Source organism: Condylura cristata, unplaced genomic scaffold, assembly GCF_000260355.1.
Source record: "Condylura cristata isolate star-nosed mole 26May11 unplaced genomic scaffold, ConCri1.0 scaffold00025, whole genome shotgun sequence".
NCBI lineage: Eukaryota > Metazoa > Chordata > Mammalia > Eulipotyphla > Talpidae > Condylura > Condylura cristata.
This window is the reverse complement of record NW_004567126.1, coordinates 19,165,844-19,180,188: the sequence shown is the minus strand read 5'-3', so window position 1 is coordinate 19,180,188 and position 14,345 is coordinate 19,165,844. Positions and strand designations below refer to the sequence as shown.

At 55.3% G+C, this 14,345-nt stretch overlaps 1 protein-coding gene across 2 annotated transcripts; it reads left to right on the top strand.

The window, feature by feature from the left end:
* Positions 1-2,131: 2,131 nt before the first annotated feature.
* Positions 2,132-13,825, top strand: NLRX1 (NLR family member X1). Of its 2 annotated transcripts, XM_004689181.2 has the most exons (10): positions 2,132-2,312; positions 4,141-4,258; positions 4,806-4,875; positions 5,285-5,373; positions 5,891-6,510; positions 6,902-7,723; positions 10,818-11,413; positions 11,678-11,764; positions 12,497-12,748; positions 13,132-13,825. In XM_004689181.2, the coding sequence occupies exons 2-10, from the start codon at positions 4,189-4,191 to the stop codon at positions 13,451-13,453; spliced, it is 2,928 nt and encodes a 975-aa protein (XP_004689238.1). In that variant the 5' UTR covers positions 2,132-2,312; positions 4,141-4,188; the 3' UTR covers positions 13,454-13,825. The 2 variants fall into 2 exon arrangements, with proteins under 2 accessions (XP_004689238.1, XP_012585367.1); XM_012729913.1 differs by lacking the exon at positions 2,132-2,312 and having other exon boundaries at positions 4,146-4,258; positions 5,836-6,510.
* Positions 13,826-14,345: the final 520 nt, after the last annotated feature.

The window sequence follows — 14,345 nt, the reverse complement described above, 5'->3', positions numbered from 1 at the left end:
CAAGGCCATTCAGGCACAGACATTTGTAGAGTGACTTACATATTTGCAAAGAAAGCTCTTTTGATTCTTACAGGAACCTCAGAAGGCTGCTAGGATGAGTATTATCATCTCCTCCTTTTATAGAGAGAAAATTGAGGCTTGGAGAAGAGACTCTAACAAGTTCTTTCTTGGCACTGTGAACCACCAGAAATACCTCCCACGGGTCCTGGGGACCTGCACTGGTGGGTGCAAATGCTCTCTGCCCATCCACACTCATGTTCAGAAACCCCCACCCTCCCTGAATGCCAGCCTGGTCCTCGTGGGCACAGAGATTATCTTCAACCCCAGCAACTTTTGTGTCAGTGCCATGCAAGGTGCTGGAGGGCACCTTGCTAGAGTGCCTGGCTCCCCATTCTAAGGTCAGACGACAGAACACATACACACAGCATGACTCAGTACTTCTGTCTGTAAGAGGCCAGTCAAATTATATATTATTAACAAAACCTACATGGCTGTCATACTCTTGGAAAAGGAAGGGGATAAGCAGCTTGCTCTGAGTTGTGCAGAAAACTGCAGCCAGGAGCTTGCCTGGCTCACATGATTAGGAAAATGAAGTGAAGCCCCTCTGACTGGAAATGTCACCCCTGCACTTCCACTAACTCCATCCTCCCCATCCCATTCTATGAGACTTCCTTTTAAGAATTGTGCTATTTGCTGCTTGGAATACCTTTCCTTTCCCTGGATTTAAAAAAAAAAAATTATTTATTTATGCATACAATAACTGGGGTGTAGGCCAGAGGTGTGGCGGGTGAGCGGAGTCACCAGTGAGAGAAGGGGGCAGAACAGGCAGATCCACTGAAATACACGGCTGAGGGGCGCAGTGGGCAGGTTGGGAGAGGTCTGCTGCACCCCAGGGGTCAGCTCCCTGGCTGGGGATCAAATTCTTGTGCTGCAGTGGCTGGTGATATCTTGATTGCACTTTCTTTGACCCCTAACCAGGGAGGCCCTCCTGACTTTTTTTTTTTTATTTATTCATCTAGAACTGGGGTACAGGCCAGAGGTTCTGGGGCAGTGAGAGGATTCACCAGAGACAGAGTGGGGAGCAGAACAGGCAGATCGACGAAGTACACTGCTGAGGGGAGCAGCTGTCCAGCGGGAGAGGTCTGCTGGGCCATGTGGGTCAGCTCTGGGGCCCGGGATTGAACTCACACTGAAGCAGTGCAATGCTGTGCTTTAACCCCGCTGCGCCACCAGGGAGGTCCCCTTCAACCTTCACCACTCTGGCAGAGGCCCTTACAGTCAGTTATAACTTCCTTTTCCAGTCTTTCCTAAGGCTTTCGATAGCCTCTGAAGTGCCATCATCCTGTGTCCTGGAGAGGAAATGCTGTGCCTGGTCTCTGCCTGTGTTGCCCTGGTTGCGCAATACTAGTGGGGCTTTATTCAGTGAATGAACAAACATCTACACCTATACAAGAAACACTGTCTCCAGTCTGGAGGGAGAGCTGGCCAGGCCTTCTCCCCAGCCTTGCCCAACGACCTCACTAGGAGCTCCCAACTGCACATCTGTTTGGTGCACACTGCACACCTAAGATTGCTTTAGAGGTGTGCCCTGGCTGTGGGAGGTGGGTGTGCCTGGGGATGAGGGCGGGGGCTTGGAGGACCAGGAAGCCCCAAGGCTAGCCGATGATGGGGAGCCAGACAAAAAGAGCAGGCTGAGGCGGGGTCTGTTCCTCAGCCCCCATTCATACTCCCTCTGTGACCAAGTTATCAGAAGTCACACACAGGGGTCTGGGTCTGAAGAGAGCCAGGTACAAAAGGGAGGACCTGGCCCAGGACTGCCAGGAGGTAGGCTGGGTGGGTGAAGAGGCACAGAGGGAAAAACCTCCTGGGGATGGCCAGGTACCTCAGGAAAAACCAGGCTCGAGACAGGGTGGCCTAGGCAGAAGCTTGCGGCCCAGGCTCTTCAACTGCCCAGTTGGGTCTCCTTTCTGAGCGGCAGTTCCTTTATCTGTAGAACGGGCGCGGCGGAAGTCTGAGGACAGTACCCGGGAGGGCGGGGCTGGCCGCGGGACAGGTGGGGAAGAGCCCCCGCCCCGCCTGCTCTCCTGGCCCCAGCCCCGCGGGCAGCCTGTCTCCTCCCAGGACCCTTCACGGCCGGAGCGAGCGCCAGCTCGTCCTCCGGGGCCCGCCGCGGCCGGCCGGATGCCAGGGCGGGCAGGGCTGCGCGCAGGCGGGAGGGCGGGCGGAGGCGAGCAGGAAGCGCCGCTCCGCGGGGAGCCGAGGCCTCTGGGAGCCAGCGGGAGACGCCGGCCGGTGACTGTGGGCAGCAGTTGGTAAAGGCCCGGCCAGTTCTGTAGCCCCTCGATCCCCATCCCCGGTGGGGCGGGCCGATCCCCGGTGGAGGCGGGGAGCAGGCATAGGGTGGGGGTGCGGGGCACGACTTGACTGGGAGTTTCGTCAGCACGGTCGTCTAGAAAGAGCAGTGTGCTGAGTGTTGGACATTCTGGCAGCCTCCCCCCAGAGCCATTGTGTTCTAAAGTCAGCTGGAATCAGGAGGGCTGCAGGAACCTGGTTTGGGGTGCGGGGTGGCAGGAGGGGGCACAGCCCTGTCCTTAGCCCACTGCACTGGAGACGGGTTGTGATCTTTAGAGAATTTCTCTCAACACCCCATCCCCTCTCTTTGACTCAGTGGGCCAGGACCTGATCTTACACCTCTGAGCTAGTTTCCTGAGGTTTCCACAGCAGTCCCTTAACCCTTCCCCACCTCCTGCTCTCAGGACTTGTGTGCCCCTCTATTGGGTGGCAGTACAGCCATTCCCCTAAATGTGCCCCGCCCTTAAAGAGCCACATCACTGGAGGGCAAGTGCCAAATATGAGCATGCTCTATTTAGGGGAGCTCAGAGGGAGCAGGCTTCCCAGGAAAGGGAACATTTAAGCAGTCTTTTTTTTTTTTTTTAAGATGTATTTATTTATGCTTACAGAACTGGGGTACAGGCCAGAGGTGTGGTGGGTGAGCGGATTCACCAGAGACAGAGTGAGCAGCAGAACAGGCAGACTGACAGAGCACACTGCTTAGGGGAGCAATGGGCGGGTCTGGAGAGGTCTCCTGCCCCATGTGGGTCAGCTCCCTGTATTGCTGTGGCTTCTGAGAGCTTCATAATGCGGTGCTTTAACCCATTGTACCACCAGGGAGAGCCCCATTTGAGCAGTCTTAATAGTCAGGTAGGATTCTGACAGGGGAGAGTGGTGACTTCAAGCTGAAGAAATATGAACAAGGTTAAGAAAGTTAAGAAACATTTGGTGAGCCCGGTGAATGAGGTGAGGTGAGGGCTGGGTGTTTGGATTCTGTAGTAACCTAGGATTTTAGAGAGGGTTTGGCGGCTGGGATGGGGTGAGACGGAGGCAGAGGCCAGGAAGGAAGGAGAAGGGGGTCCCTGGAAGGCCCCGCAGGAGGTGAGTTAGCACAGGGGCCAGTATGGATGGGGCAAAGAAAGAGACTGGCAAAGTAGTGGGGGGAGTCAGTAGGTCTGTTTTGAGTAGGTGGGAAAGATTTGAAGACAGAGATTGGGTTTCTAGTGTAAATGGTGTGACTGAGAAGATCCCTAGTAAAGTAACATTTACTCCAGGAGGCCTGATGAGTTTAGACCTGCATATATGTTGCAGTTTAGGGAAGATCTCTACATGGAGATGTCAAGTTCATTCATTCATTCATTCATTTATTATTTATGCTAGCTTCAAAGGCAGCTTATATAAAAGTCACAGAGTAGACAAAAATGATAAAACCACCGAAATTCAGCAAAAAGGACCTGATAGTTAGGGAACAGATTCAGAGGAGAGTGAATCATTGTTATGGGGAAATGTAGGCTCAGAAAACCGAATGAACACAGGGCTCTCACCTTAGTTTGCTGGCAGCCAAGCAAAATAATAAAAGACACCAAACGAAACAATTCACTAGTCTCAGGAGAAAGGCATGTGTAAAGCCTCAGGAAAGAGACAGTAGATGGCAGGACTTACAATGGGATCTCTCAGGCAAGGGCTAGAGGAGAGGGGGAGGCTGACATTTAAGGAAAGGTCTGCGTTCTCCTTCATTCTGCACAGGGGGTTTGGGGTGGAGATGAAGGGTGGCAGTATGTGTGTCGATTTACACCATTCGTCCTTCAGGGGCTAGAGGTGGTGTGCTAAGTCGTCCAGGCTCTGACCTCTCCGACCATGACATGGGGCCACCATTTGCCCAGGGCCTCTCATGGCCTTGGCCTGGGAAGAGCTCGCCGGCCAGCAGGTAAACTGGACGCAGGGGTTCTACCTCTCCTTTCCTCTTCTGCGTTCACATGGTAACACTGAAAGAGCAGGGATCAGACCCCAAGTGTGCCAGCTCCAGCTCTGGCCCCCACTAGCTGGTGGCCTTTGGGCAAGTCACCTCAGGGTGACTTACCTCCAGGGTGAACTTCCTTTTGTTCATCCTAAGATGATCTTCAACAGTGCCTGTAGCTACAGAAGTCCAGGGACATTTGTCTGATTTCATTTTGCAGCTAGCAGATATTTATTGAGTGCCTGTTGTGTGCCAGTCCCTGTACTATGTTCTACGCACATAATTGTGAACAAGAGCAGATGTGATCCCTGCTCTCATGGGGGTAGGGTGGGAGTGGAGATGAATGTTAATCAGATAATTACACAATGAAATATGAATTTGTATAACTGCTCTAAAAGGGCGGCCCATGATGTTATGTCCCCACACAGGGAATTCATTTAGATGGGGGTCGATATATTGGTGGGGAATTGTGGCTGGGATCTAGGTGCTATTTCCTCCTTCTCATTTCTCTTTGTAGATGAATATATCCCCTTTCTGGCCCATTGGAGTTGGCCGCCTGAGAGGGAGTGTCCCCTTGGGCCCTCCAGGTGAGTCCTCAGTGTCATCTGGGCACAGCAGAGTGGCCTGGGAAAGATCAGGACTTTGGTTCTCTCTGGGGAGTTTGGCAGTAGAGTGAGCTACCAGGCCTCAGAGGAAGTTGGCTGATACCATCTATCAGCACAGTCACAGTGATCAGCCAGAGGGAGGGCCTGTGGGAAGTGGGATGGCTTGAGGTGCAGACAGGCAGTCAGTAATTGGGGGCTTGAGGTCTGGGAATAAGGCCTCAGTCTCTGGGAAGGAGGTGAGAGTCAGACAAAATACTTGTCTTGGGTGTCTAGGGTCAGACCTAGATCTCAGGAAACCAGAAATACACCCTTTCAGACAGGTCTGAACTCTGAGCCTCTGCAGGGGCTGAACCCAGTAACTAAGCCCCAGCTCATTCCTTCCTGTTCCCAGGGCCTTTATCCGCCACCATGGAAACTCAGCAAACAGTGATCCCCCGTCAGGAAGGCTTGGACAGTTGTTCCGGAGTGTCTCTGCAACTGGTAAAGGAACTGGCTGCTTCTGAATAAGCTTAGGCTCAGGCACTGGCTAAGGATGGGGAGGTGGGAAACAGACAGTGGAAAACTGGAGGGAGCAGCAGGCAGGAAGAGGGAGGCATAGAGGATCCACTGCCACCAGCCACCAGTGGGCCCACCCTCTCGTACCCCATCATTCATCTCCCTATATCCCTTCCTGCAATGCCACCTACAAAGCCCTGGGAGAGATTCAGTGTCCCTACTACAACATATCGGCCCAACAGTTGGTTAAGATGGCACACAGCAAACCACACACCAGGCTCAGCGCCACTCATCCTGTGGCTCCGCATTTTCTGCCACAGGGGTTGCAGCCTTCTAGGTGTTTTCTGAGGGAACCCTGTGTGCCCCATACCATCCTGGGCCCCAGCATCTCCTAGTGATGTCTTGATTCACAGCCTGACCTAAGACATCACCCTGACCGGCCCTAAGTTCCTGCAGCTTCCCGGCCCTTTTCCTGACCTGTGGCTCTACCCTCCCCATCCAGAAGCTATACGGCAGCACCGCAAGAACCTGACTGAGTGGTTCATCCGACTGCCCAGGGAAGAGCGGCAGTTCGGCCCCACCTTTGCCCTAGACACAGTCCATGTAGACCCCGTGATCCGTGAGAGCACCCCTGATGAGTTGCTTCGCCCAGCAGCAGAGCTGGCCCTGGAGCACCGGCCACCTGCAGCGGGCCTGCCCCCACTGGCCCTGTCTCAGCTCTTTGACCCCGATGCCTGTGGGCGCCGGGTGCAGACCGTGGTGCTCTATGGGACGGTGGGCACAGGCAAGAGCACATTGGTGCGCAAGATGGTCCTGGACTGGTGTCATGGGAAGCTGCCAGCATTTGAGCTGCTCATCCCCTTCTCCTGCGAGGACCTGTCCTCCCTGGGCCCTGCCCCGGCCTCTTTATGGCGACTTGTGGCTCAGCGCTACACACCCCTGAAGGATATTCTGCCCCTCATGGCTGCTGCGGGATCCCGCTTGCTGTTTGTGCTCCATGGCCTGGAGCGGCTCAACCTTGACTTCCAGTTGGCCGGAACAGGGCTTTGCAGCGATCCGAGGGAGCCAGTGGCGCCTGCTGCCATTGTCGTCAACCTGTTACGCAAATACATGCTGCCTGATGTGAGTGCCCTGCCCTAGCCTGCCCCGGCTACCCCTGACATGCCCCCTAAGGTCTTGGTGTCCTGGGTCACGTGTTTATTGGGTAGAAGCTCAGCCTCTAGGTTAATGTAGACCCTGGTCCTCACTTCCCAACGTGCCTTCTTGAGCGAGTCACTAACTTCCCCAAGTTTCTGTCTCCTTTTTCCTTTGAGTTGTACTCATCCGAATGAGTCCCTGCAGATAAAGCACAGTGCCTTGACACTCAGAAGGTGTTCCCTGGTAGTTACAACTACTATGGCCAACACTATTACGTCCCTAGAGGCTTCTTTCTTCTTTGGTGGTGGTGGTGGTGGGGTGTGTGTGTGAGGCAATCAGGACATCAGGTCTTCCCAGCCCACCACATTCTTTCCAGGCCAGCATTCTGGTGACCACCCGGCCTTCTGCCATCGGCTGCATCCCCAGCAAGTACGTGGGCCGATATGGTGAGATCTGCGGCTTCTCTGACACCAACCTACAGAAGCTTTACTTCCAGCTTCGCCTCAACCAGCCGGACTGTGGGCACAGCCCTGGGGGTGCTGGTGTCTCAGCCACACCGGCTCAGCGTGAAAACCTGGTGCAGATGCTCTCGCGGAACCTGGAGAGCCACCACCAGATCGCTGCCGCCTGCTTCCTGCCCTCCTATTGCTGGCTGGTCTGTGCCACCTTGCACTTCCTGAGTACCCCCACCCCAGCAGGCCAGACCCTCACGAGCATCTACACCAGTTTCCTGCGCCTGAACTTCAGTGGGGAAATGCTGGACAGCACTGCCTCCTCCAGGAAGTCCCTGATGGCCTATGCAGCGCGAACCATGGGCAAGCTGGCCTACGAGGGGGTGTCTTCCCGCAAGACCTACTTCTCTGAGGAGGATGTCCGTGGCTGCCTCGAAGCTGGCATCAAGACAGAAGAGGAGTTTCAACTGCTGCATGTCTTTCGCCGGGATGCCCTCAGGTTTTTTCTGGCCCCCTGCGTGGAGCCAGGGCACCTCGGCACCTTTGTGTTCACTGTGCCCGCCATGCAGGAATACCTAGCAGCCCTCTACATCGTGCTGGGTTTGCATAAGACCACCCTGCAGCGGGTGGGCAAGGAAGTGGCTGAGATCACGGGCCGCGTCGGAGAGGAAGTCAGTGTGGTGCTGGGCATCGTGGCCAAGCTGCTGCCTCTGCGGGCCCTGCCTCTGCTCTTCAACCTGCTCAAGGTAACATTCACCTTCGCTCCTTCCCCCAGAGGAAACTGCCACTCTCTGCATAAGTGTGAATTCTTCTCTTGGCTCTGGTTTTAGATGTGGGCAATCTGGCTGTTAGTGGGGTTGGGCTTAAGGAAGGGGAGAGAGAAGACTTGGAGGCTAGTTTGAGGTCACAGGACTTTGATAGTAACCCTGTGGCCCCCCTGAAGATGGTTTTCTGTCAGCATCTCTGCTCCTAGTCTGTTACTGGGACACAGGGGTCACTACAGTCCAAGGTCTGTCCTCTGCTCTCCCAGTCCAGAAACTTGATTGTATCTGTTCCCCCAAAAGTGATTATACTCCAAGAGGGATGACTCATCCTAACTAAATCAGCAGAGATAGGTTTATAAAGCAGATGCTATTTGATTCATTTATACCAGCAGGATAAATGGCTTTGGTAATTGGCTTAGGAGGGTCCATCCGGTCCATCCGGGGGCACGTTCACTCCAGAAACCATATTATAGGCCTGAGGGCTGTGTTGTTGGCAGGGCAGACACACTCTGTGTTTGAGGGTAAACAGTGTTTCCTGTTGTCTGCAAGGTGCTTTGCACGCGAAACACTATCCATGATCCCTTTTAAAGAAGAGGAAACTGAGGTGCATGAAGTCTAACTTGTCTCAGGTCACTCAGGTAAAGCAGGGATCTGAGCCAGGTGTTGTGAGTCTGATGAGTTCGATGTGTTCATGGCCGGAGACAGGTTTTGTGAGTCCGAATCCTGTGCTCTTCCTGCCAAATATCACTGATGCATTGTGAGTGTTTCTGTCAAGTCATGGTGCCTTGCTAGGTAACCCTGTTCTCACAGGAATGTTTCAATAACTGGTCTTCAGGAGGCAGAGTCCTGGTCATTGTTCACAAAATTTCAACAAGTTTTCCTTTTTTTTTTTAAGATTTATTTATTTATGCATACAGAGCTGGGGTATAGGCCAGAGGTGTGGTGGGTGAGAGGATTCACCAGAGACAGAGTGGGGAGCAGAACAGGCCAACTGACGAAGTACACTGCTGAGGGGAGCAGGGGGCGGGTCAGGAGAGGTCTGCCGTGCCATGTGGGTCACCTCCAGGATGGGGAGCGAACTCATGCTGCAGTGGCTTTAGCTTCTTAGTGCTGCACTTTAACCCGCTGTGCCTCCAGGGTGGGCCCAAGTTTTCCTTTTTATAGGAAGCAAAGCAGAAAGGTTAAGAGCAGGATTCAATAACACAGCTACTTGGGTTCACATCTAAGCGCTGCCCTTACCAGCTGGTGTCTTTGGGGAAGTTATTTAACATCTCTGTGCTTCAAACTCCTTCTGTTAAGTGGGCATAATAATCTAATTTGTATCATTGGCCTAACATGGGGGTTCAGTGGCTTCACCCTCAGGACCTGGCATCTAGTAGGCACTTTTTAAAAAAAATTTTATAACAGTTTATTTTTACATAATTTTGTACATTTTTTTTTCCATCTCAATTGTAATCCCTGCGGGTTTCACATCACCATGTCACCCGGGTGTAGTAGGCACTTTTTTACAAGGAAAAACAGGTGCAGACAGCCCACCCCTTCTCAGGCCAACACCACAGACAGGGAGGCGGCTGCTGAGGCACTCCACCCCCTTGGTGAGTGCTCGCTTTGTCTGTATTGGAGGGAGAGGGTGTGCGCTCCTGTGAGACTCAAGAGCCCCTTGGTTATTTGAGAATGTGTCGGAATTGTTAGACCCACCCCCAGGCCCTGTGGAAGGGCGGGTTGCCAACAGAGGACTGGTCCCATCTGTTTCTTCATGATCCTGTGGAATCAGCTTCACAGGGTGACATTCTCTCATCTTGTCAACAGTGAATGTTGGGGGAGGGACACCCTCAACTCCAGGGCAGGAACCTCACCCATCAAAACTGCAAAAGTCAAAACCAGACATTAGAGGAGGCACCAGCAGACAATCTGTGGCTCACAGCCAAAGGGATGGACCCCTCCTTTTCTGTCAGAACATTGCAGGGATGGGAGATGATGCGGCAAATCTCCCAAATGCTCATTTCTTCAACAAATGCTAAGTGCCTGTGGTGTGCCAGGCAATGGGTAAGATTATGAGGAAAAAATAATTAAGAAACCCCAGGCTTCGGCCCTTTCTGACTGTACAGCCCACACACCAGTGCGTCACTGTAACCATAGGATTTAAAAGCTCGGCAGATATCTGCAGAGACAAGTCGAGGTGCTATGCAAACTCCCTGGGGAGGACTTGATTTGGGGGACTAAGGAGAGCCTCTGCGGAAAGGACATTTGATATGATTCCTGCCTGGTGTGCCTGGGGAAGACATGGAGTCGGGGGGAGGCTTCTCCAGGAAAAGGACACCGCTCGGAGGGAAGAGAAGCCATGGCACTGTTCACCAAAATGAGAACAGCTGAAAGGCCAGGAAGGGAACATGTGACGGGCACGCGTCTGTGACCATGCACGCGTCTGTGACCATGCAGGGGTCCAGTCATGGTGGGCCCGGAAGTAGGGGCGACATAAGTCTGGGCTGCCCTGGTGGTGATGTCCACCACGCCAGTGCGCCATGACACCTAGCATGGAGCCGAGCTGGATGCATGATATGCGTCCATGCGCTGCCATCACCTGGCCTGGAGGTGGGGCCTGTGGGGAAAGGGGCTTCCCAGCGTCTGGAGTGCATGAGACACATGTTGAGAGATGACTCTGGAGAGTTCAAATTGGAGGTCAATTATGAAAAATTTTATTTCTACAGGGCAGTGGGGAGGTACAGACCTGTCGAGCAGGGGGGTGTGGTCCCATACCTTGTAGTGCGCCCTCCCTCTGGGTCTGCGCTGGACTCCGTAGGAGATGGCGTTCTCGCCAGGTGGGGGCTAGGCTGAACCACCTAGGTCTGTCTCATTCTGTTCTGTGACGTTCCCACATGACAAAAGTGCTGAACGGCACATTTTCAGCACGTGTCTGTCATTAAGTGGCGCCTGACGGAGGTGTGAGGAGCCTGCCGTGCTGGGAGCTCAAGAGCAGTCAGGAGGCGGGAGCAGTCCTGCAGCACACGCTGAGCTGCGTGAAGTCTGAATGGGCACACAGGAGGCTGCAGCACCTGCTCCCTGCTTCTTTCCCCAGGTGGTGCCCAAAGTGTTTGGGCGCGTGGTGGGCAAGAGCCGGGAGTCGGTGGCCCAGGCCATGGTGCTGGAGATGTTCCGAGAGGAAGACTACAACAACGATGATGTCCTGGACCAGATAGGTGCCAGCATCCTGGGTGTGGAGGGCCCCCGGCGCCACCCAGACGAGCCCCCCGAGGATGAGGTCTTTGAGCTCTTCCCCATGTTCATGGGTGGGCTTCTCTCAGCTCACAACCGGGCTATGCTGGCTCAGCTTGGCTGCCCCATCAAGAACCTGGATGCCCTGGAGAACGCCCAGGCCATCAAGAAGAAGCTGGGCAAGATGGGCCGGCGGGTGCTGCCCCCATCAGAGCTCCTTGACCACCTTTTCTTCCACTATGAGTTCCAGAATCAGCGCTTCTCTGCTGAGGTGCTCAGCTCCCTGCGCCAGCTCAACCTGACTGGGGTGCGCATGTCACCCCTCAAGTGCACAGTGGTGGCCACTGTGCTGGGCAGCGGAAAGCATGCTCTGGACGAGGTGAACTTGGACTCCTGCCAGCTGGACCCTGCAGGGCTGCGCACACTCATGCCTGTCCTCCTGCGTGCCAGGAAGCTGAGGTGAGGACCCATCCTGAAGAAGACAGGAGAGGGTTGGAGGTGCAGAGGGGGGTAGAGAAGGTGTGTGGGGAACTAAAGGTCCTGAGGAAGGCCCGGGGTGGGGTGAAGCAGCCTGGTATGGGTGGGGGTGATAAGACGACGGAAGGGAGGGCTGGGGTGGACTGCAAGTGGTGGGATGGTGAGAAAGTGGGCGAGAATGGACAGGCTCCATGTTGAACCCCTTCCTTGCTCCCCCCCCACCGACCTGGCTATTGCCTGTTCTAGCTTGCAACGCAACAGCCTGGGCCCCGAGGCCTGCAGGGACCTTCGAGACCTGCTGCTGCATGACCAGTGCCAAGTTGCCACCTTGTGGTGAGTGACCCTCAAGCGGGGTGGAGAGAGACTCTGGCCATCCTTGTGAGCTAAACGCTGGCCATCCCTTGAGCTAACCTCAAGGGTGAGCTCCCTGACTCTACCTACCCACAGAGGCCCACCCACGGCCCACCCTCCACCCTGCTCCCCAGGCCTTGTACAGGCAGCAGGGCAGGGGGAAGAAGATCAGCAGCGATGTTAAGAAAACTACTCACGCAGTTAAAATCCTGGGTGGGGAGGGGACGCAGAGGGGAGAAGTGACACCCATGTCGGTTGCCTGGCCACAGTGCCACTGTTACCTCCCAGGATTTCCCCTGTTGCCTCCCAAGGATGACCCTCGTGCTGGGCACTAGATTGATGCTCCTCAGTGCTGACTTGTTTACTGGGAACCCAGAAGTTACCTGGGCTTGCAACTTCCAGCTGAAGTGAGGGAAGAAGGAAAGGGAGGGCGAGAAGGGTGGGGAACAGGGTCTTGGGAGCAGAAAAGGAGGTAGGGAAATAGGAGGAAGGAGAGGAATGGGAGAGGGGAACAGGCAGTCGGTGAAGGAGACTGGAAGGAGGTAGGGAAGTGTGGCCCACCCGTTGGCCACCCTCTGTTCCCGCTCCTCCTTGGATGTCTCTGTGCCCAGGGTGTCTCTGCCCCACGCTGTCACTCCTGTGACCCAAATCCTGATGCACAGGACAGATCACCTGCTTTGGACCCTCACGGCCTCGGGGGGTTTGTGGCCGCAGGTTGTCCAATAACCCAGTAACGGCAGAGGGTGTAGCCCTGCTGCTGGAGGGGCTGGCAGGAAACACCTCGCTCACACACCTGTCTCTGCTGCACACGGGGCTTGGGGACGAGGGCCTGGAGCTGCTGGCTGCCCAGCTGGACCGTAGCCAAGGACTACAAGAGCTGAACGTGGCCTACAATGGCGCTGGCGATGCAGCGGCCCTGGCACTGGCCAAGGCTGCTCGAGAGCACCCTTCCCTGGAGCTGCTACAGTGAGTCCTGTCCCTGGTGCCCCTCCCAGCCTGGGGCCGTTCCGCCCGCCGCCCCGAGGTCCTCCTTCCCTCTCACCAGTTTTTCCCTTGGGGTGTGGGGAGGCCTGAGTCAGTCAGGCTTCTGATTAGTCCTTATTGAGCTTCTTCTGAACCCTGATTGGCCCTTACCTACCCCATTCCCCACCACTGCTTCTCCAGGGGTCCTTGTGGCCCAATTCCTGCCATCCAGGGCCCCACTGAATTCTAGTGTCATCCTGCCTCCCACTGGCCACCCCGCCTCTGGCTTACTGTAGTCAGGGGAGGAGCTGTGAGTCCCCTCTCTAGCCACCGCTGCCCCTCTTCAAAGAACCCTGAGAAACGGCATCAACTCTTCTCTCCTCTAGGCTCTACTTCAATGAGCTGAGCTCAGAGGGCTGCCAGCTCCTGCGGGACTTGGGGGCCACTGCTGAAGGTGGTGCCCGGGTTGTGGTGTCACCGACAGAGGGGACATCCGTGTCTGATTACTGGTCGGTGATCCTCAGTGAAGTCCAGCGGAACCTCAACAGCTGGGATCGGGGCCGGGTCCGGCGCCACCTTGACCTGCTGCTGCGGGATTTGGAAGCCAGCCGAAGTAGCACTCTCAATCCTTGGCGCAAGGCCCAGCTGCTGCGCGTGGAGGGGGAGGTCAAGGCCCTGCTGGAGCAACTGGGAGGCCCTGGGAGCTGAGACGGTGGTAGCATGCACCTAGATGGATGATCCCTGCCCCCAAACCTCTTTCTTCTATGGCCTCCTGGCTTTTGTTCTTCCTTCTAGAAAGGTCCCCCAGGCTGGCGGTAAAGGAATGGGCATAGCACGGAATGTGCCAGTTGTCCTGGGCATGTCCAACCAGGGTTCCCAAGTCTGAGGTTTCCAGACACAGAACGTGCCCCCTCTCCCTTTGGCTAGAGCGACCGGAGGACGTGGCGTGTTGGTGACCAAATTGCCCTGTGGCCATGGCCTCGTCGCCATCCCTGCCTCTCCACCTCCAGGAGCCTCTGACTGTCCACCAGAGGGCACACTGCTGCCTGCCTCCCCAGGTGTTGTCATCCAGCCCCCACCCCGCCTTTACACCTCTCTGTGGACACCAAGGATGCCCGCAGCCACTCTCTTCTCATTGGTGCTCTCCCATGCCCCCTTTGCCATAATGGTACCTATGCTTGGTGGCCCTGAAGGGCATGCGCACTGACTTACTGCTAATAAAATCCGTGTGTCTTCCAGTCACCGCGGCCTCTTCCTTGCCTGACCACTTTCTGTTGCATGTGGTTCTCGGGGCAGTGAGGGCTGGGGGTGTGGCCAGCTGTGGGGGTCCTAGGATCCCCATCACCCTCTCCTATATACTTATCCCAGGCTTGGGGCCACCGTAGTGGCAGTCAAACTTTTCTGAGTATAGAGGCACCTGGACAGCAGCAGAGTCTGCAAAGAAAGCTGGGGCCCAGGAATGGGGGCAGAAGGAACACGCACACTTGTCCAGAGGATAAGATTCTCCTCCCGTTAACCATTACCCTACTGCTTCCAAGGCAGCGTCTTTAAGGAGGCGGGACGTGGCCCGGTAGGTGGGAGGGTCAGCTGTTTTCCATGG

What these genes read in the sequence shown, in the direction of transcription:
- NLRX1 (XM_012729913.1), top strand. Translation starts at nt 4,223, where the DNA reads ATGGCCTTGGCCTGGGAAGAGCTCGCCGGCCAGCAG. An exon ending in AAGAGCTCGCCGGCCAGCAG is followed by an intron (nt 4,259 to 4,805) that starts GTAAACTGGACG and finishes TTCTCTTTGTAG; the next exon opens with ATGAATATATCCCCTTTCTG. An exon ending in TGTCCCCTTGGGCCCTCCAG is followed by an intron (nt 4,876 to 5,284) that starts GTGAGTCCTCAG and finishes TCCTGTTCCCAG; the next exon opens with GGCCTTTATCCGCCACCATG.